At 35.5% G+C, this 23,175-nt stretch overlaps 1 protein-coding gene across 1 annotated transcript in view; it reads left to right on the forward strand.

Moving 5' to 3' along the window:
- Nucleotides 1–826: 826 nt before the first annotated feature.
- Nucleotides 827–23,175, forward strand: part of LOC121216113 (uncharacterized) — a 28,654-nt gene continuing 6,305 nt past the window's right edge. The window contains exon 1 of the mRNA XM_041091409.1: nt 827–1,210. Within this exon, the coding sequence (XP_040947343.1) occupies nt 835–1,210 (376 nt within the window). The 5' untranslated portion in view covers nt 827–834. The remainder of the gene's footprint in view (nt 1,211–23,175) is intronic.

Genomic DNA, 23,175 nt, shown 5'->3' on the forward strand with positions numbered 1-23,175 from the left:
GTCACTTTTGGAAGGTGGATAAAGTGTCGTATCGGGTTTTCTCTGAAAATTATTCACCACTAAAGGAGATAGTCGCTACGCCCAGGAGGGACGATATTTCGAAGGAGAAGTGGAAGCAATTCTTCAAAATCTTCGAGAGGAGGACATTGAGTAGAGAGCTCCTTGGTTACTTCCATATGAGATCATGTATAGGTGTGGTAGTTTTGATTGAGTTCCTTTGCTAGGGGTTTGGGGAGCTACTAGATATCCTCATTATTGGTGCTAAGGCAATATAGGTCAAGGAAATTTATACCTGCGACCCAAGGGTTAGCTGATTGTAAATTTTCGTACAAGGATGATGGTTACAGAAAGAAGATTCAAGAGATGGTTAGTGCGTGGAAACAAACTCGCTGAATGAAGAGGCTAGCTGTGGGTCTAATGACAACTCCTGGGTATCATCAATGGTGGGCTAGGAGGATAAATGATAATACACCTAAGTTAAATCAAGAAGAAAGCCAGTCAATAGAAGAGCATTTGCGAGTCATTCCTTCTGAGTTGGAAATGGTAAGACAATATTTTGAGAGAAAGAATGCAGATTTGGAGAAAAGAATAGAGCAAATGGAGGCGGAAAAGACGAACTTGAGATTGGACATAGACGTTCAGAAGCTTGAGAATGAGAGGTTGAAGAAAGAAAAGAACAAAGCTGATGAGGAACTGGGCAGTCTAAAGACGGATTATAAAAAGCTGCGCTTGTCAATAAGAACTGCTGGGCTGGGAAAGACATCAGAACAGTGGCGAGTAGAAATCCAAGGAGAAAAGGACAAGGCCGATAAGTGGGAACAAAGATTTCAAGAGATGCAAAGGAGAAATGAAGCCTTAGAGAAGAGTTTGTCAGAAAGCCAGAAGGAAAAGGGGGAGTTAAAGGATAGGGTGATTGTATTGGAAAGATCCCTTCGTCAGTATCGAAGCCGAAATTCTACGATAGAGTTAAAAGCTAGCTTGAGCAAGATTGAAGAAATGGAGAAAATAATTGAAGAGTTAGAAATGGAGCTGCAAAATTATGAGATCCTGATCAAGCACTTAAAAGCAAACGAGAGTCATAGTAATGAACATGTTCACCATTTTCAGAATCAAGTTAGAAGCAGAGATCATCTTATTGAGGAAGCTGTAGTCCAGATTCGAGAAGTAGCTGACCATATACAGACTTTAGCAGTACAAGCTGACACGCTGGGTGTGAAGTATGAATTAGAGTCAGATCGAGGGCAAGAATTGGCTTTGTTACTTAGAAAGATTAGAGTTCTGGGTACTAGGGCAAGGTCGTATTTGTAATTCATTTTATGTAAATGAATTTAATTTCTAGTAAAGTTTTCTTATATGGAATTGAATTCAAATTGACGCCTTTTCTGCATTCATTTCATGCATTGCATTGTTTCATATGCATTAATAAATACATTAGGGGATTCTAATTAATCTAAATTACTCGTCAGTTAATTTGGAAACCAATCAAGCTATCAAACACTGCTACGGAACTCGATCCAAAACTAGAGACATGGACCAAAGGCTAGAACAGTTCAAGAAAGAAATGCAAGAGCAAATGAATGAGCAATTAGAGAAGATTCAACAAAAGATGATGGAAAAAATAATGGAATCTCAAGGGAGTATGATGGCTAAGTTGACTCAGTTATTGGCTGGAGGAGTTGACAAGGGAAAGGGGTTGGTGCTCAACAATGAAAAAGGAGACAACGAAGCACCTGTTTATTCCTCAGGACTTACTTCTCAACAAGCGGGGATATATCTGCGCAAATCTTCTGTTACTATCAAACCTCAGGACGGTACTGAAACACCGATAAACTTCCAAGCTAGAGACAATCTTGCTAATCCTATTATCTCAGACTTCGATGAGACAATCAAGAAAATGAATGATGAATTGCCGAAACAGCTCGAGGAAAAGTATAAATGGCTAGAAGAAAAACTTAGAGCGATAGAAGGTACTGAGAGCTACCATGGAATTGATGCTAGAGAATTGAGCTTGGTTCCAGGTCTGGTACTTCCTCACAAGTTCAAAATGCCAGAATTCGAGAAATACAACAGAACTAGTAGCCCCAAAGCTCATATTACTATGTTCTGCAGAAGGATGACTGGATATGTTAATAATGACCAGTTGCTGATACATTGCTTCCAGGATAGCCTCGTAGGGGCTGCATCCAAATGGTACAATCAACTAAGCCGTACCCATATTAATTCATGGAGAGATCTAGCACAGGCATTCTTAAAACAGTACAACCATGTAACTGACATGGTACCTGATAGAATTACTCTGCAGAACATGGAAAAGAAGCCTGGTGAAAGTTTCAAGAAGTACGCATAGAGATGGAGGGAAGTTGTTGTCCAAGTTCAGCCATCTCTTCTAGAAAGAGAAATGACGATGCTTTTCGTTAATACATTGAAGGCCCCATTTATTACGCATCTGTTAGGGAGTGCTTCTAAAAGCTTTTCTGACATAATTATGAACGGGGAAATGATAGAAAATGCCATCAGAAGTGGGAAAATAGATGTTGGGGAAAGTAGTAAAAAGCCAGTTTGAAAGAGGAAAGAGAACGAGGTCAACAACACAAGTTCGTATTTGAAGACAGTTACAGTAAGTCAATCGGGGAAGACGGCTGTTAACCAGCAGGGATCATCAAAGTAGAGATCTGACACAAGACAAAACACAGATAAGCTTCAATTTACACCAATCCCAATGTCGTATAGGGAGCTATATCAGAATCTATTCAATGCACACGTGGTTGCCCCTCACCATTGAAAACCCTTGCAACCTCCATATCCCAAGTGGTGCGATGCAAACGCACAGTGCGATTATCATGCGGGAATTGTGGGGCATTCTATAGAACATTGTACGGTATTCAAGAAGCTTGTAGAAAGGCTTATAAGCATGGCTGTGGTGAAATTGGATGATTCACCCAATACAGAAAATCCATTACCTAATCACAACGGAGTGAACATGATAGGTGGGAGCATGGGTAGAAAAATCAAGGAAGACATATCAGAAGTGAAAATTCCTTTGAGGTGGATCTGGGAAAATATGGTGAAAAGGGGATTGATCATCCCGAGTTCAGAGAGAAATGTCGAAGGGGTGGAAAATTACTGTGAGTTCCATCACGAGGAGGGACATAAAATCCAGGAATGTACAGAATTTAGAGCCTTGGTTCAAGAATTGATGGATAACAAGGAGATGGAATTTTATGAAGAAGTTAAGGAGGAGGGGAGCATTTGCACATCAGAGGCTTCAAAGGTTCCAAGAATAGTGCAACCTGTGGTCATTATCTCGCGACCCAAGAAGGATGAGGTGAGAGCACCAGCAATGCCAAAAATCATAATAAAGAAACCTGCAACCTTTCCTTACCAAGACAGTAAGAAGGTCCCATGGAACTACGAGTGCAATACGACTGTCCTAGGAAGTGAGGCGGCAAAGAGCCTGTGTGTGAGTACCGATCCAAAGTCTATGAAAGAGGCTATAATAGGGGAGCAAAAAGGGAAAGTAGTTGAGCCAGTGAAGGTGGAAGAAGTTGTGGAATTCCTTAAATTTTTAAAACATAGCGAGTATAATGTCGTTGAGCAGTTGCATAAACAACCGGCCCGCATATCTGTACTGTCTTTACTCTTTAATTCCGAAGTGCATCGAAATACGTTGATGAAGATGCTAAATGAAACATATGTGTCCAAGGATATTTCTGTTAGTAAGCTAGATCGGTTGGTCAATAATATCAGTGCTGATAATTTCATACTTTTCAATGATGATGAAATACCTTCGGGGGGCATGGGATCTACCAAAGCTTTGCATATCACTGTACGATGCAAGGGGCGTATTTTTCCAGGAGTACTGATTGACAATGGATCAGCTTTGGATGTTTTGTCGTTATTCACACTGAACAGGCTACCTATAGACAGTTCGCACATAAAAACGTGTCAAAATGTAGTAAGGGCATTTGACGGTACAGAAAGGAAGGTCATGGGAAGAATTGAGGTACCCTTATTGATTGGTCTAACAGTTTATGAGGTAGAATTTATTGTGATGGACATCAAACCTTCCTATAACTTCTTATTAGGAAGACCATGGATACATTCGGCAGGGGCAGTTCCGTCATCATTACATCAGATGTTGAAGTTAGTGTCAGATGGTCGGCTAGTGACAATAAAAGCCGAAGAGGATATAATAGCAACTGTATCCAATGAGATGCCGTACGTGGAGACCAATGATGAGTCAGTTGAATGCTCATTTCGATCTTTGGAGTTTGTAAATGTAGCATTTGTCCCTGAAGGGAGCAAAATTGTGGCTCCAAAATTATCCAAAACCACAGAGATGGGTTTACAATTGTTGGTAGGAAAAGGAGCTTTACCCGGAAGAGGGCTGGAGAGATATCTGCAAGGGAAGACTGAGGCTCCAATGCTGAAAGAAAAGCAAGATCATTTTGGCTTAGGATACAAGCCGGGTAGAAGACAAATAAGGAAGGAGATAGAAAAAGGGCAGGAAAGAAGAAAGGCACATTTGAAGGGGGAGGAAGTTAAGTGAGAGCCAATGATAATTCCCCACATATCCAAAACCTTCGTATCCGGAGGGATCATTCATCAGAAGAGAAAGAAATCGGTTGAGGAAAGCATCGAGGAGACGTTGGGAAATATGTACATTAACGCCATTCATGAGCTTGGGAATAAAGAGAGAAGTTGGTTAGACATTCGTCCTTATGAGCCTGGGAGTGTTCTAGACAATTGGACTGCGGAAGAAATACCTAAAGTCTTTAGAACTGTCTCAGAGTAATATTCAGAACAAACTTGTTGTTTTAGCCTAGAAATAACAAAGAATTCTTTTGTGAAATAGGTTTATGTTTAGAAATCATTATTTTAATAAAATACATCTTTGCAATTATTTCGAGTAAATATTCTTTCATTCTTTCATTCGACTAAAATATATTCTTTCATTACATAAATAAATTGTACATAAATTCATACATTCTTTTGTAACCATAATAGGTCTCTGTGTATCAATGACGTGAACGATACTGCTACGAGCTCAGAGTGCCCTTTTGAACGAGACGTGTGTTTAGAGGGATCGCACGACTTTGAAGGTGATGAAGAGGGTGGTCCATCTTTGGATTTGTTGAGGATGGTGGAACAAGAGGAAAAGCAAATCCTACCTCACAAAGAGACCGTAGAAGTTGTGAACCTGGAAGAAGGGAAAGAGGTGAAAATTGGAACTGAAATCCTCGCAAAAACAAGACGAGACCTCATTGGATTACTTCATGAATTCAAAGATGTCTTCGCATGGTCATACCAGGATATGCCGGGATTGAGTGCTGACATTGTAGTACATTGCTTACCTATAAAAGAGGATTGCAAACCAGTTCAACAAAAGCTCAGAAGAATGAGGCCTGATATTGTGCTCAAAATAAAAGAGGAGGTTAAGAACAATTTGAAGCTGGTTTTTTGCAGGAAGTCAAATATTCTGAGTGGGCAGCTAATATCGTCCCAGTCCCTAAGAAAGATGGAAAAGTACGAATGTGCATCGATTACAGGGATTTGAACAAAGCAAGCCCAAAAGACAACTTCCCATTGCCACATGTTGATACGCTGGTGGATAATACGGTGGGATTTTCGTTGTTTTCTTTTATGGATGGGTTCTCGGGATATAATCAGATAAAAATGCATCCAGAAGATATGAGAAAGACTACGTTCATTACTTTATGGGGAACGTTTTGCTATAAGGTGATGCCATTTGGATTAAAGAATGCGAGAGCAACATATCAGAGGGTCATGGTAACCTTGTTCCATGACATGATGCACAAAGAAATCGAGGTGTATGTTGATGATATGATTGCCAAATCCAGAACAGAGGAGGAACATGTGCAAGTCTTGAGAAGATTGTTCTTAAGATTAAGGAAGTTCCAACTCAAGCTTAATCCGACAAAGTGCACTTTTGGAGCCAGATCAGGAAAACTATTAGGCTTCATAGTCAGCGAAAAGGGAATTGAGATCGACCCAGACAAAGTCAAAGCAATACGAGATTTATCGCCACCACGTACCCAGAAATAAGTTTGAGGTTTCTTGGGAAGACTGAATTACATTGCTCGGTTCATTTCACAGTTGACCGAAAAATGTGATCCCATATTTCGCCTTTTGAAGAAACATAATCCTGATGTTTGGAATGAAGAATGTCAAAAAGCCTTTGAAAAGATAAAGCAATACCTATCCAATACCCCAGTTCTGTCACCACCCAGCCTGGATAGACCTTTGATTTTGTATTTAACAGTGTTCAACAACTCCATGGGATGCGTGCTAGGTCAACATGATGCGACGGGAAAGAGAGAAAAGGCAATTTACTATCTCAGCAAGAAATTCACTGATTGTGAGATGAGATATTCGCCTATCGAAAAATTATGTTGCGCCTTGATTTGGATGACCAAGAGGTTGAAGCAATATTTACTCTATCATACGACTTGACTAATTTCAAAATTAGATCCTTTAAAGTATATGATGGAGTCAACAGCATTGAATGGAAGAATAGCTAGATGGCAAATCTTGCTCTCTGAGTTTGATATCGTATATGTAAGTCAGAAGGCCATCAAGGGAAGTGCGATAGCAGATTTCTTGGCTAGCAAGGCTCTGGAAGATTATGAGCCTCTAGACTTTGATTTCCCGAATAAAGATTTGATGTATATGGCTAATGCTGAAGAGGATCACCAAGAGAATCATTCTTGGAGATTAAGCTTTGACGGAGCATCGAATGCATTAGGCAACGGGATTGGGGCAATCTTGGTGTCTCCAAATGGAGACTATCATCCTTTCACCAGTAAATTAAACTTTGACTGCACCAATAATATGGCTGAGTATGAAGCTTGCATTATGGGTATACGGGCAGCCATAGAACGAAAAATCAAGACATTAGAGGTGTACGGAGACTCAGTATTGGTAATATACCAGCTAAGAGGGGAATGAGGGACGAGGGATCCTAAATTGATCGTTACCGGAGATTGGTTTTGGGATTGATCGAAGGGTTTGACAACATTACCTTCTGTTATCTCCCACGAGAAGAAAATCAGATGGCTGATGCTCTTGCTACTTTAGCTTCCATGATTAAAGTGAATCAGTTAGAGGACATGAAGCCTATTCAAATTAGTATTTATGAAATCCCAGCCCACTGTTACAGCATTGAGGAAGCGGAGAATGATAATCCTCCCTGGTACCAAGATATATTGCAATATGTGAAGAATCGCGAATATCCAGATCAGGCAACGGAGAATGATAAGAGCACATTGAGGAGAATAGCTATTGACTATGTCTTGGATGGGGAGATCCTATACAAAAGGGGGAAGGATCGAGTACTGTTGAGATACGTGGACGCTGTAGAGGCTAAGGAAATTTTAGAATAAGTCCATGAGGGTGTTTGTGGAACACACGCTAATGGATTCACCATGGCTAGACAGATTATGAGATTCGGGTATTACTAGTCCACTATGGAAGGAGATTGCATCAATTATGCCAAGAAATGCCATAAATGCCAAATTTATGGAGATAAATTGCACGCGCCTCCTTCTCCTCTTCATGTTATGACTTCTCCATGGCCTTTCTCCATGTGGGGTATGAACGTCATTGGACCAATATCCTCGAAGGCTTCTAATGGACATCGTTTCATTTTTGTGGTTATTGACTACTTTACTAAGTGGGTAGAGGCGGCCTCATATGCCAATGTCACGAAGTCAGCAGTCAGCAAGTTTTTGAAGAATAAGATTATATGTCGATATGGAATGCCTGAAAGGATCATATCTGACAATGCGTTGAATCTAAATAACAGCACAATAGCGGAAGTCTGCGATCAGTTCAACATTAGACACCATAATTCATCACCGTATCGCCCAAAAATGAATGGTGCAGTGGAAGCGGCGAATAAAAATATCAAGAAAATCGAGGCGAGAATGGCCGAAACTTACAAAGATTGGTATGAGAAGTTACCTTTCACTCTTCTGGCTTACCGAACATCTGTCAGGACTTCTACTGGGGCAACACCTTTCTATTTGGTTTTTGGAATGGAGGCAATGTTACCCATTGAGGTTGAAATTCCTTCTCTTCGGGTGTTGGCTGAGTTAAAATTGGATGAAGCCGAATGGATCCAATCTCGGTACGATCAACTGAACCTGATTGAAGAAAAAAGATTGAAAGCCATTCGTCATGGCCAAATGTATCAGAAACGAATGATGCGAGCTTACAATAAGAAGGTTCGTCCCAAAGAATTTCATGAAGGGGATTTGGTTCTAAAAAAGATCCTCCCTTTACAAAAGGATTTCAGAGGGAAATGGATGCCAAACTGGGAAGGACCTTATGTTGTGAAGAAGGCTTTTTCTGGAGGCGCTTTGATTTTGAGTGAAATGGATGGCAAAAATCTTCCGCATCCTGTAAATTCAGACTCGGTTAAAAAATATTTCACTTGAAGAAAGGGAGAAATCAAAGTGAAAACTCGCGAAGGGCGCTCTGATTTCAAAAAAAAAAAAAAGAGAGGCTAAGGTAAAAACCCGAAAAGGGCGCCTTGAGACCAAAGGGGGTTTAAGTTGAAAACCCGGAAAAGGGCGGCTCAAACATTGTCAAATTGGGGCATAGGGTGACCTTGCTAGAGTCAACAATAAAGGGATGTATGATGTCTTGGGGGTATTAACAAAGTACTGTAGATCCCCTAAACACATGTTAAACTCAGAATGGTTCTTGGCTTGTATAGAGAAGTTCAAGCAGCGATATCCAAAGCACCCAGTCTTCATATTATTTGTCCCAAGTTTGTTGGTTCTTGTAAATACTTCATTCTTTGCTGTTCTTGAATATTTTTTCTTTTCAAGACACCTACTGTCAATAAATTCCGGAATTAATTCATCTCTTACTCAGTATTTTTGATCTTTGCGCAAGCATGTTGCATTAGAATAATGATTGATGGACTAATTAACTTTTACAAAAGAAGTTTGGTATAATGCTCTGGGAATTTCTAAATAATTTAGTAACCTAAAACAGGACTTTTGTTTAGAATACCCCGAGGTCAAAAGATAAGGAGCCAAAGAAGGAAAAGTTTAAATTAAAACTGAGTCGGTTGTCTAAATAGCGAATGAGACAGCTGGAGGTTTTGATGGGGTAGGAAGAAGTCCCCTATGGATAGAAAGTTCCTTATTTGGGTATAAATATTTGATAGGATACCCTGAGAGCGGAGAAAACAAATTCCATAATCTGTATCCTTGAATTTTGAAAGGAGAGGATTGAAGAAAGGCCATATACCCTTAGATTATGGTGGGAAAACGATGGTATGAATTTTTTGTGCCCAAATGTATTAAACTTTAAGGTTTACAGTGGGGGCAACCTGGCTAAATGTTTCTTCAGAAAAACCAGTCAAGTAAGAAGGCGTTGTAGCATGTCAGTTATAAAGCGGGATCATTCTCGGAAAAAATAAAATTTTGCATTCATGCAAACACCATTCACATGTGTCTAGTTAGGAGCATTTGATACATTTTGATCACGCCATCCTAAATCATTAGGCATAATTAGGTTCATTGCACATGTCATGTTCCCCAGAGGACAAATCAGTGAAGATAACAGATCGAGTCTTATCCTCCTGAAGTTGGAGTGAGGCAGACTAAAGATTTCAGATCTTATCTCCCTAAGAAGTAGCGGAGCAGATCGAAGACGGCGAATCTTATCTTTCCAAGATAGTGGGAAGCAGATTTAAGCCACCAAGCCTTGTCTCCCTGAGCAGCAGTGGAGAAGGTTGAAGATTGTAGATCTTATCTCCCTAAGCAGTAGTGGAGCAGATCGAAGACGATGAATCTTATCTTTCCAAGATAGTGGGAAGCAGATTTAAGCCACCAAGCCTTGTCTCCCTGAGCAGCAGCGGAGTAGGTTGAGGATTATAGATCTTATCTCCCTAAGCAGTAGTGGAGCAGATCGAGGACGATGACTCTTATCTTTCTAAGATAGTTGAAAGCAGATTTAAGCCACCAAGCCTTGTCTCCCTGAGCAGCAGCGAAGCAGGTTGAAGATTATAGATCTTAGCTCCCTAAGCAATAGTGGAGTAGATCGAAGACGGCGAATCTTATCTTTCCAAGATAGTGGGAAGCAGATTTAAGCCACCAAGCCTTGTCTCCCTGAGCAGCAGTGGAGTAGGTTGAAGATTATAGATCTTATCTCCCTAAGCAGTAGTGGAGCAAATCGAAGACGGTGAATCTTATCTTTTCAAGATAGTGGGAAGCAGATTTAAGCCACCAAGCTTTGTCTCCCTGAGCAGCAGCGGAGTAGGTTGAAGATTATAGATCTTATCTCCCTAAGCAGTAGTGGAGCAGATCGAAGACGGTGAATCTTATCTTCCCAAGATAGTGGGAAGCAGATTTAAGCCACCAAGCCTTGTCTCCCTGAGCAGCAGCGGAGTAGGTTGAAGATTATAGATCTTATCTCCCTAAGCAGTAGTGAAGCATATCGAAGACGGCAAATCTTATCTTTCCAAGATAGTAGGAAGCAGATTTAGCCACCAAGCTTTGTCTCCCTAAGTAGTAGTGGAGTAGGTCGCATCCAATCTTATCTCCCTGAAGTTACAGTGGAGTAGATTGAAGCACTATTTCCTATACTTCTGAAGATGCAGTAGGAAGGAATGAGGCTACCCGAAGAAGAAGAGTACCAAAGACCAGCATGACCGGGCAAAATTAGGCATCTGTAAAGTCTTTGCTTCGTCACTGTTACACAATAACGAGCAAAGAGGGGTAGCTGTGATACCTAAATTTTACCCGGCCCAAAATAATAAAAAAAGTCCATTATATTTACATGTCCGGAACAAAAAAAAAAGAGAGCCCAGAATACATGGCCCAATTTAAAACAATGGAGGCCCAAATTTCAATGGCCCAAAACGGATGAAACCTTAGGGCTTCTGATCTTCAACAGCGCTGCAACCGAGCCAAGCCGAATCCTCCGGATCTTTCCCGATTTTCACCTGCACAAAAACAGAAACAAACAATATATGGAAAAGGAAATCAAAGATTTGAAAATCAAATCAAAAGGAAACAGATATTGTTCCTCCTTTTTTATTTTTTCATTAGGCTATAAAATAGCCATTGTAACACTGTAATAAAGATCTGATTTTCAAAAATAAAAATAAAACTACAACTTTCACAATATCAGGAGCAAAAAAATCGAATCAAAAGGTTGTTATTTTGTAGTTTTTATTTATTCTCTATCGTTATTTTTTTACTATTATATACATACTGTTAATAAATAAAGAAAGGAGAGATACAACCTTTGTTTTGAGTCCTAGATCACCGTGGACGGTTGAGGGTGTCGTCTCCGATGAAAGATGACCGGAAGCCTAAAGGTTTCATTGCTTTTGGGGCACTTTCGTTGGTGTTTTGTGTGATTTAAGCTCAGATCTAGGCTCAGGGGTCAAGAAGGTTGAAAAGGAAGTTTTTTACTTTTTTCGGTCACCATGGACAGTGGTGGCGGCGCCGGGGATCGGCGGCCGGCACGGTGGCCAGTGACCGGCCGGTGACCGTCCGATGATCTTTCCATCGCCTGAGGACAAGAAGGTTGAAAGAGTTTTTCTTAAAAAAGGTTTTTTTGTTTTTTAGATATGTTTTGAAATGAAATTTTTGACTTAAATTTGGCTTAAATAGGCCAATCAAAACGGCGCCGTTTTGGAGAGGGAGGATCCGCGCGTCGACCCGACCCGGACCCAGGATCCGCGTGTTTTTGCGCGGAGGGGAAAATTGCACTTTTAGCCCCTCCGCCTTTAAATGTCTTTATAATTAGGTTTTATTTTTTAAAAATTCGCTCTTTAATTTATTTTAATTTCAATTTAACCCTTCTTGAACGACACCGTTTTAGAGGAGAAGGGAAAATTGCCTTTCCAGCCCCTCCATGTAATTTGTGCGTTCAATTTGGTCCTCCAGACTTTATTTATTTACGGATTCACCCCTATTTTTTTTACTTGCTACCCAATTTAGTCCTTTTTCCATATTTTTTCTTTAAATCAGTATTTTTAATAATTTTTTTAATATATATGTATATTTGCTGTTTTATGTACATATTTTTAACGAATATTTTTATATACATATATTTTATTTTTATGACAATTATTATTTTTTTTTACGTAATTGTATATATTTAGTTTTTTTCAAAACAAGTATCCTTTTATATCAATAAACACGCATATATCTATTTTTTTATTTTATTTCTAAAAATGCCTAAATACCTATTTTTTTAACACATATTTTATATGTATATATATATTTTTTAAATACATTGTATATTTTATATAAACTTTATAATCTAGAATTCTTCATGTAAATTCATATATATGCCTCTTATTCCCCATAGTTTCAGTATATACTATAAACTTTCTATTCTTTATTTATTTTGTTTGTTTTCTTCGTTCGCTATTTTTATTACATTCTTGTTTTTATTTATTTTGCATATTTATGTGATATTTTATATGTCATTAGTTATTTTTGCTTTTATATTAATTTTATTTGTTTACTATTCATATTATTACACCATTGATGTATTTATTATGGTACTTGTTTTATAACAATTATGCATACGTTCAATTTAACATTACATGTTTCACTCGATTTATTTTTAAAAAAATCAAACTCTTTCAAAATGGATATTCTTTAAATCAAAATAAACTCATTATTGGGAACTCAACACGTTGTGTCCTAACGTATTGGATGTGACGCATTGATTTCTCGAAATGGGGATTTTTTTTAAAAAAAATCATGAAGGAAATGTTCCGAGTTTGAGATTCTAAAGGAATTGTGCCCTAACGTATTGGGTGTGGCGTTTTTGCTTCTTTGAATCGAAAAGGGTCTTAATACGCAACGTTTTAAGTTTTTTAAAGATTATATTTTTCCATATTCTCGACCTTATGACACTAATTAATTAACTAGGTACCAAATTTGGGCGTTACGAGGGTGCTAATCCTTCCTCGTACGTAACTGACTCCCGGATCCGTTTTTCTAAAACTTGTAGACCAAAGCCGTTTTTTTAGGTGATCCAATCACACCCTAATAAAAGATTGGTGGCGACTACCAATTTTTGTTTTTTAAAAGTCGACAACCTAAAATTTTTGTTTTTTTTAAAAAATGGTTTCGACAACCTTTAAAAAAGTGGTTGAAAGGCTTATCCGTATGGGCGTTGTCAAATTTGGCGATTCATCCAGTGCAGAAAATCCGCTACCCAATCACATTTGATAATGGGGGTGAATGGGATGTATGAAGAAATGTTGAGAGACGTTCACATCAATGCCATTTTTGAAGACACAATTTGCAAGGGTCCTTGAAGATATTCGCCCTTATCAACTTAGAAGTGTTCTAAGTAATTGAACTGCGGAAGAAATCTCTGTAGTTTTTTAGAGCTTATTTAGAGTAATGTTCAGAACAATTTTGTTATTTTTAGCCTAAAAATGATAAAAATTCCTTTGCGAAATAGGCTCATGTCTAAACGTCATTATTCTAATAAAATACATCTTTGCATTCATTTTTGAGCCAATATATTTTATAATTATTCTTTTGAATTTTCTTCCACATTCATAATTATATTGTACAAATAATCATTCTTAAATTCGTACATTCTTTGTATATTCTTTTGTACTTACTATAGGTCCCTGGATATCAACGACATGAGTGACGCTGCTACAGACTTAGAATCTCCTTTTGAGCGAGACATGTGTTTAAAGGGATCTCATGACTTTGAAGATGACATAGATTGTAGCCTATTTTCGGACCTGTTAAGGATGGTAGAACAAGTCGAGAAACGGATCTTACCCTACAAAGAATCATTGGGATACTTGACTTCTCCATATGTGGGGCATAAAGGTCATTTGGTCAATCTAGCCAAAAGAGTCTGACGATCATTGATTCATCTTTGTGGTCGTCAATTACTTTACTAAATCGGGGAAGCTGCTTCATATGTCAATGTCACAAAGTCGACAGTTAGCAAATTCGTGAAGAATCAGTATGGAACGCCAAAAGGATCATATCTGACAATGTACTAAACAACAGCGATATCTGGGGCACCCAATTTTCATACTATTGAATTTGTTATTCTTGGAATACTTCATTCTTTTCAAAGATATACATTCCCAATCAATTTCTTTGTTATCTTTTTTTTACTATAATTTATTCTTATCCCTTGTTATGACCTTTTTGTAAGCATGTTGCATTGGAATAATGATCAATGGACTAATAAAACTTTCATAAGGGAAGTTTTGCATATTACTCTAGAAGTTTCTAAATAATACATGAGCCTGAAACAGGACTATTATTTATAACGCACCAGGTTTAAAGGTTGGAAATCTGAAAAGGAAGAGTCTAAACTAGGACTTTCGCTTTGGATTTTATTGTCAAAAACATTGGTTGAACAAAATAATAAGATGTCATGTTGATGACAAAGCCTAAATCAACAAGCAAGTAATGATCACCAGGCAATAGAAAAAGGTTGCCTCGGGAAGAGAGCCTTCATTTGCACATGAGCCTTTGGTATGAAACCCTGGGAATGGTGTAAGAGACTAGAAAGATTTAGATAATGTATCCTTGAATTGTGATAGGAGAGGATTGAAGAAAAGCCATATACTCTTGGGTTACAGTGGGAGAACGATGGTATGAATTTTTGTGCCCCAATGGATTAAACTTGGAGGTTCACAGTGGGGGGCAACCTGGCTAAATGTTTCTTCAGAAAAGCCAGTCAAGCAAGAAGGCGTTGTAGCACGCCAGTCACAAAGCCTTAATAAACTTCGAGTAATGACAACCTAAGTGAGATCATTCTCGGAAAAATAAAATTTTGCATTCATGCAAACACCATTCACACATGTCTAGTTAGGAGCATTTGATGCATTTTGATCATGACATCCTAATCATTAGGCATAATTAGGTTCATTATACAAGTCATGTTCCCCAGAGAATAGATCAGTGAAAATAACAGATCTTGCCTTCCTGTATCGACAGCGAAGCAGATCGAAAACAAAGCCTTGCCTTCCTCGGTTGTAGTGGAGCAGGTTAAGGATAGCAGATCTTCACTTCCTGCATTAACAGCGAAGTAGATCGAAGATGGCAGATTTTACCTCCTTGTGGTTACAGTGGAGTACATTGAAGTCAGTAATTCTACTTCCCTGGACAATAGTGGAATAGATTGAAGATTTCAGATCTTATCTCCCTAAGCAGTAGTGGAGCAGATCGAAGATGGCAGATTTTACCTCCCTGTGGTTACAGTGGAGTACATTGAAGCCAGTAATTCTACTTCCCTGAACAACAGTGGAATAGATTGAAGATTTCAGATCTTATCTCCCTAAGCAGTAGTGGAGCAGATCGAAGATGGCGGATTTTACCTCCCTGTGGTTACAGTGGACTACATTGAAGCTAGTAATTCTACTTCCCTAGACAACAGTGGAATAGATTGAAGATTTCAGGTCTTATCTCCCTAAGCAATAGTGGAGCAGATCGAAGATGGCGGATTTTACCTCCCTGTGGTTACAGTGGAGTACATTAAAGCCAGTAATTCTACTTCCTTGGACAACAGTGGAATAGATTGAAGATTTCAGATCTTATCTCCCTAAGCAGTAGTGGAGTAGATCGAAGATGACGGATTTTACCTCCCTGTGGTTATAGTGGAGTACATTGAAGCCAGTAATTCTACTTCCCTGGACAACAGTGGAATAGATTGAAGATTTCAGATCTTATCTCCCTAAGCAGTAGTGGAGCAGATCGAAGATGACAGATTTTACCTCCCTGTGGTTATAGTGGAGTACATTGAAGCCAGTAATTCTACTTCCCTTGACAACAGTGGAATAGATTAAAGATTTCAGATCTTATCTCCCTAAGCAGTAGTGGAGCAGATCGAAGATGGCGGATTTTACCTCCCTGTGGTTACAGTGGAGTACATTGAAGCCAGTAATCATCTCCCTGGTCAGTAGTGGAATAGGTTGAAGATTGTAAGTCCTATCTCCTTGATATTGCAGTGGAGTATATTGAAGCACCAATTCTTATACATTTGAAGATGCAGTAGGATGGAATGTGGCTGCTTGAAGAAGAAGAGCACTAAGATCTAGCGTGACTGGGCAAAAATTGGCCATTTCTAAAGTCTTTGCTCCGTTCCTGTTACACGACAACGAGCAAAGAGGGGCAGCTGTAATACCCAATTTTAGCCCGGGCTCACAAAAAAAAACCCAAAGTAATATCATTTGGCCTGATCGGAATTGCCCATTACTTGAAAAGGTTGAAGGTCCATCTACAAGCTTATGGAAACATAATCTTCAGGGATATGCAATCTTAGATATGATATGCAATCTTAGATATAATATATAATCTTAGATATGATATGCAATCTTAGATATGATATATAATCTTAGATATGATATGCAATCTTAGAAGATATGATTTTATAATCTGAGAGATTTAATTTGTAGATACCCTTTAATCTCAGCCGTTGATGTAATTGATCTGTACCGTTGGATTTGGGGAGGCTCAACTATAAATAGAGGTCTCTCCCTTCATTGTAAAGAAAAAAAGAAAAAGATGAGGAATAAAAAAGAGAGAATGATTGGCAGTTTTTTAAAGGTGGCTTACTATTTTTTTTTCTTTCGATTATTTTTTACTTATTTACGATTTTAAAAAAGGGAGAAGGTGATACCACTGCGAATTTTATTTATTTGTTTTATTTAGCCCCTCCGCCTTTTAATGTTTTTGTAATTAAGTTTTTTTTATTTTTTTAATTTACCCTTTTATTTATTTTTATTTCAATTTGGTCTAATTTGAACGGTGTCGTTTAGAGGAGAAGGGACAATTTCCTTTCCAGCCCCTCTGCGTTCTTTGCGCGTTCAATATGGTCCTTGAGACTTCAATTATTTGCGAATTTGCCTTAGTTTTTTATCACATTTTAAAATTAGTCATTTTTTAGAATTAATTAATTTCAAAATATTTTCTTTTTCCTTTTTTAAGTTTATATATGTAATTATTATTTTTATGATTTATATATTATTACCTTATATATATGTACGTATATATATATTATACTTTCTATACATATTTTATAATTTCTATATATATATGTAATCATTTTCTTTATGATCTATATATTTATTAACTTATATATATATGTACGTATATATATATATTATACTTTCTATCCATATTTTATAATTTCTATATGTATATTTTTCTTTATTCTCATGAATGTATTATATATAAATATATATTTTTATATAAATTTTATATTTTTTTCCATAATCTCAATGTATATATTATGTACTTTCTTTTCTTCATTTTTTATATGTTTGTTGATTTATGTTTTCATATTTTTTTTATTTTGCTCATTTATTTGATACTTTGCATGTCATTGTTTTTTTTTTAAATTTTGTTTATTTATTTGTCTATCTTATTTCTATACAATTGTCGTATTTATTATTGTTATTTGTTATTGCGACATTTATACACACATTCAATATAACATTACATCATTTTTTTACTCGATTTTAAAATTTTCAAAATTGAGATAATGCTTGTATTTAGGATTTTCAAGGAAATTGAGCCCTAACGTATTGGGTTCCAATTTTCTTCGTTAAATCTAACAATCGAGTATTTCTCTTTAATAAAAAAAAAGAACACATTATTAGGAATTCAACACGTTGTGTCCTAACGTATTGGATGTGATGCATTGATTTCTTGAAATAATTTTTTTTAAAAAAAATAATAAAGGAAATATTCCGAGTTTGGGATTTTAGAGGAATTGTGCCCTAACGTATTGGGCTGCGATTTCTTAAATCTTGAATAAATGGATATTCTTTTACATTTTTTATTGCACTAGTATTTTGCCCTAATTCATTTTTGGGGAAAATTAGAATGTCGTGCCCTAACGTATTGGGTGTGGTATTTTATTTCTCTGAAATAATAAGGGTCTTAATACGTAAGTTTTTAAGTTTTTGCTAAGGATTACGATTTTCAAATTTTCGACATTAAGACATTAATTAATTAACTAGGTACCAATTTTTGGGCGTAATGAGGGTGCTAATCCTTCCTCATACGTAATCGACTCCCGGACCCGTTTTTCTAAAATTTGTAGACCAAAGTCATTTTCAGGTGACCCAATCACACCTTAATAAAAGATTGGTGGCGACTCCCCATTCTCATCGATACCTAATTTTTGTTTTTTTCTCAAAAATAAAATGGTTTCGACAGCATGGCTTTTAAATATTTTGTAGGAATTAAGTTGTTAATTACTTGAATTGTCAACTTAGAATGGAAATGGTAACAACCCGGTTTCTAGCGGTGACGGAAAATAGGATTTCGAGACCCCGTTTTCGTAAACCGAATTCATAAATTTTTTTATATTATATAAATGAATTGAATTTTGGATAGTCGATTTAGTTGAAATTGTGGTTAATTAGGGTTTCGGGATTAAATTATAAAATCCAATCGCTATAAATTTTTAATTAGTAAATGGCTTGGGGAGTTAAATTGCAATTAACCAAAGGTTCAAAATAACAATTATACCATGTTAAATGTTATAATAGTGGACGGTATGATTAGGAGTCCATTAGCATAATTAAAATAAGGTGTATTTAATCTAATTAAGATTAATTAAGCTAAATTATAATCTAATCATGGTATATAAGTTAAAATTAGGTGGATGGAAAGAGAATTCCATCTTCTTCAACGAAATTTCAGGAAGAAAAGAGAGCTCCACGCCATTTTTAGAGATTTTCAAGTTTTTAACCTTAAAGTCAAGTACATCCTAGCCATTTTCTTTTGATTTTTTTGTAGATTTTCATTTATCTTGGGAGCTTGATTTAGCTAACCTAAGGATTAATTTGAGCAATTAGTAAAGTTTTGATGAGTTGCCATTGTTGAAAATTGAAAGTTTTAGGAGTTAAATTGATAGATTTTAAGCTTAGATGTGAAAAAAAATACTAAATTGTAAAGCTTAACTGATCGTTTTGTGCATTAGGGACTAAACTGAATAAAATATAAAATTTCCTGTAGAAATGAGAAATAGAAGGTCCCTAATGAGTAATAGTGAATTCGGAATTCAATTTGGATCTTTAAATTAAAAGTTAGGTCAGTCTCGATTTTAGGGACTAAATTGAATAAATTATAAAATTTGCATAAATTGATAATTGATTGTGAATTGGTTGAATATTGATAGTGTTGTATGTTTATGTTAATTCATAGCTAACGTCAAATTGGATTCATCGAAAGGGAACGAAAATCCCAAAGTCGTCGACGAATAGCTCAGAATTTTCAGTTTGTATTTCTATGATTTAAGACCCATTTAATTGTTGCATTTTCTTGATATTGTGCATCATACATTGTTAAGGTAAGCCATTGATGACTATTTGAGCTGAATTGGTATAATTGAGATTGATTATCGAGATAAGAACAAAATTGAATAGAATAGCAATTTAATTAATTAGATTGATATTCGACAATTGATATGAAATTGTGTTCAAAATATGATATATATATATAAGTTATGAAATTGTGATATGTTATTGATGATTATTGAATTGTAAATCGAACTATATATAATGAATCAAAAATGAAATACCTTATTAGCTATTCGGATTGTGTTGGATATAATTGGCATGCCATAAGGTCAAAGTTACGACTAAAACCAACGTTGTCGGGCAATCTGAGGTGGTAGATATTATGCATTGAGTCGTCGTTGTCAGGCAACCCAAGGTGACAAATTGATTGAGTTGAGAAAAGTATTGTTGTAAGGCAATATAGGATGGTGTTTTATATCACTATAATGTCATCGTTGTTGGGCAACTCGAGGTGACAGATTCGTATATCCGTACCGAGTTCGTGTCTAGTTAATAGGGTTAAACATACATAAATTTTTTATATGGATAATGAAATGAAATGTGATAGAAATGATACCATTCGATTTGAGTTGAAAACAAGTCCTGAGGGCATTATGTATGAAAAAGCTATCAGGCTCGGAAATGACTAGAATGTTTAAATGAAATGAGACTTATGAACTTATTTGTAATGTTTATAAATGAATGAGTGTCATTATTCATGAATGGATGCATAAATGAATTAATTTTCAATAAAATGAATATTATATGGTAAGATAATATATATGAATATAGAATTGGTGTGCTAACATGAATATAAGCATGTTAAATTTTTGTTGAAAGATGATTAGCATAAGATATGGATATTAATTGATTTAAGTTGAGTTGAATTTGTTTAAACTACTTCCGTATTATAGATTTATCATTGAGTGAGTTACTTAGCGTATGGTTTATTTTCTGTGCTCAGGTTAGATTCAATTCGTGATCCCGAGCATCGACTTTAGCATCCAGTCTACGATCTCAAACTCAATCATGTTTGCTAGTTTTTCGGTTTGTTGTTAGTTGGCATGTACCTAATAGGTTGTGTTTTCTTGGTTTTGGTGTCTTAAAATGATATATGTTTGTGGTGTATGTATATATATGCAATTTAGATTTGGCATGGTTTAATTAATGTATGAATGATAGAATGACAATATGTATGAATATGTTTTGCATCTCTTATGATATGTTTTGGTGTCTTAAATAACCAAACATATTATTCGTCAGATTGAGGTATACAACTTGAAAGACTTTGAATTGCGACCCAAGAATACTCATAATGTTTTCTTTATACAACTTTGTCTAAGCTTATACATGTGACTTTGTCTAAGCTTATACATGTGATTGTGAAGATTAAATTTTTCTGCAATCTCTGGGTTTTTGTGCACCCATTGAACTATATTACGAAAAATATAAACTCGGACTGATGCTTTTTCCGAGATTGAAACTGTTGAAATAATTTTCAATTGTAAAGGACATTATAAAAGACAAACATCAAACTGTTACATAGAAGATAGGAAAAAAAACATCTGTCAAATTTGAGACTTACTTTTGCCTCATGGATCAATTAGGCAACCAGGCAATTGTAGCAATATATAGGAATAAAACTTGTAAAATTTGACAAAGTTGAAACATGTGTTTTATCATGGAGCTTGTACTTTCATGAAATATTTAATGCTATACTTGTACTTGAAAATGTCCAATATAATGCCTAAACTATCAATATATGTCTTATTATGGTACTTAATTTTAACACCTCTAGTGAATTACTAAATTAGCCAATAAAAATACGATATGTAGAATTTTTTCTCTCCAAATCATCAGGTTCAAATGGAAAATACAACATTATGTGAAAAACTAAATGAAAAATAAATAAAATTTAAAAATAAATAAATAAACATATGATTAATAACAAAACTTTGTATCAATGTAAGGCTGCTACATAATGAGTGGTAGGACTTAAATTGTCACTTGTATGTAGTTAAATATTATGAATTATCTCTCTGACCAAGGCCCTGTAGGCACATGTGGAAATCAAACTACGTAACAAACCTTTTAGGTTACTATTCTTTAGTTTTTTGTTATCTCAGTTATAACTGCTCATATATCATCTCACAAAAACCAAATGTTTCATCAAGTTATAATTATGATTAACGTTGCTTTCCATTAATTATATGAACTAAAATCATATTACACAATAAATACAATAAAAATGTTTCAATTATGATTTGAAATTTTATTATCATATTTAAATTTTTAAATAAATTAATATATTTTAATTATATTCATAACAAATTGAAAAACTAAATTAAAATTAATTATAGTAATTAAAATATATATTATTTATAAATTAATTAAAAAGTAAACGTATAAAATCATAAGCCAGAATAGTAAAAAAATTGGTGTTTGACTTGTACTTAAATATAAATATATAAGTATATTTTTTTAAAATATAAAAAATAAAAGTATATATTGGTTGGCAGAAACACATCTTAATCGGAATAAATGAGCATTAATACTTGAAAACAAAATGAATAAATAAAAATCTTGAAGTGATGGTACCATTTATGATTAAGATTGAAGATAAAGAATTAATGAGTTAGACATGATATGTGAAGGAAATTAGACATGTCCTGATATTGTCTAGTTTGAATAAAAATTGAAAACAGTCCACATTCCATTTCCAGGTCTACCCTGCCATTAACGCCTCCATGGAAGGTGAGAATTCAATGGTACCGTCTTCAATATGAACAGGCGACACTACCGACACTGGTTATGAGTGTGTTAATATTATATATAGATTCCAATTTTAATTTCACATTCAGTATAATTTTATTTCATTGTTGACTTTGGTGTTTTAGTTTTACGATTATTGCAACACAAGCCATTTATATTTGTACGACAATTTATGATTCAGTTTTTTGTTTTTAAGGGTTACACAAGGTTCAAGCCTAAGGCTAGGCATTGTAATTAACATAAGTCATTTAGCTTAATTATTAGTTTGTGATTCACTTTTAATATTTTAAACATTGTTGTGGTCTTCAATTTGCATGAAATTATACGTTCAACATATAATATTTTATGAAGAGGGTTTGTAATTTTGTTCGTATAAGGTACTTCTTTTTATAGGTTAACATTAAATCTGTATTATTGATTATATTTTTTAATAGTTATTGTGGATTATCAATTAAAGCTGTCCCAGCTCCATGAATGGTGGGGACCCAAGGTCGTGGATTTCAATACGGATAAATGATCTTTCAAAAGAAAAAAAATTAGGGATAAATGACTCTTAGAAAGCCATCGATCTACATGGTGATGAAGCCCTCTTTAATATATATATGTATACATATTATTAACATTATTGTGTTATATATACATATCTCATTTTTGGCAACTCTGTTGACCATGGCAGACATAAGGATTCTTCACTATAGATATAGTTTAGCCCCATCATGTGAGGACTACATATGACGAACAATGCTAACACATTTTTTATATACATCCAACACTTTCTAGTTTCTACTCATACTATATTTGATATTTAGTAGCATCAATCTTTTAGATAACTGTTATGCGCAGAAATTATCTTAACTTGCGATTACTCTAATTTAGGATTTGAGTTAAGTTCGAAAAATCGAAAATCTAACTTGAATCGATATGTTTAAATGATTTATAATATATAAGTTTAAAAATCTTGATTAATCAAAATCAAATCAAAGTCTATTTAATATATAATTAATTTTATTTTTTATGATATAAAAAATATTTTATATTTAAAATAGTAGAAATAATTGTCAATT

This window comes from Gossypium hirsutum, chromosome D04 (genome assembly GCF_007990345.1).
Source record: "Gossypium hirsutum isolate 1008001.06 chromosome D04, Gossypium_hirsutum_v2.1, whole genome shotgun sequence".
NCBI lineage: Eukaryota > Viridiplantae > Streptophyta > Magnoliopsida > Malvales > Malvaceae > Gossypium > Gossypium hirsutum.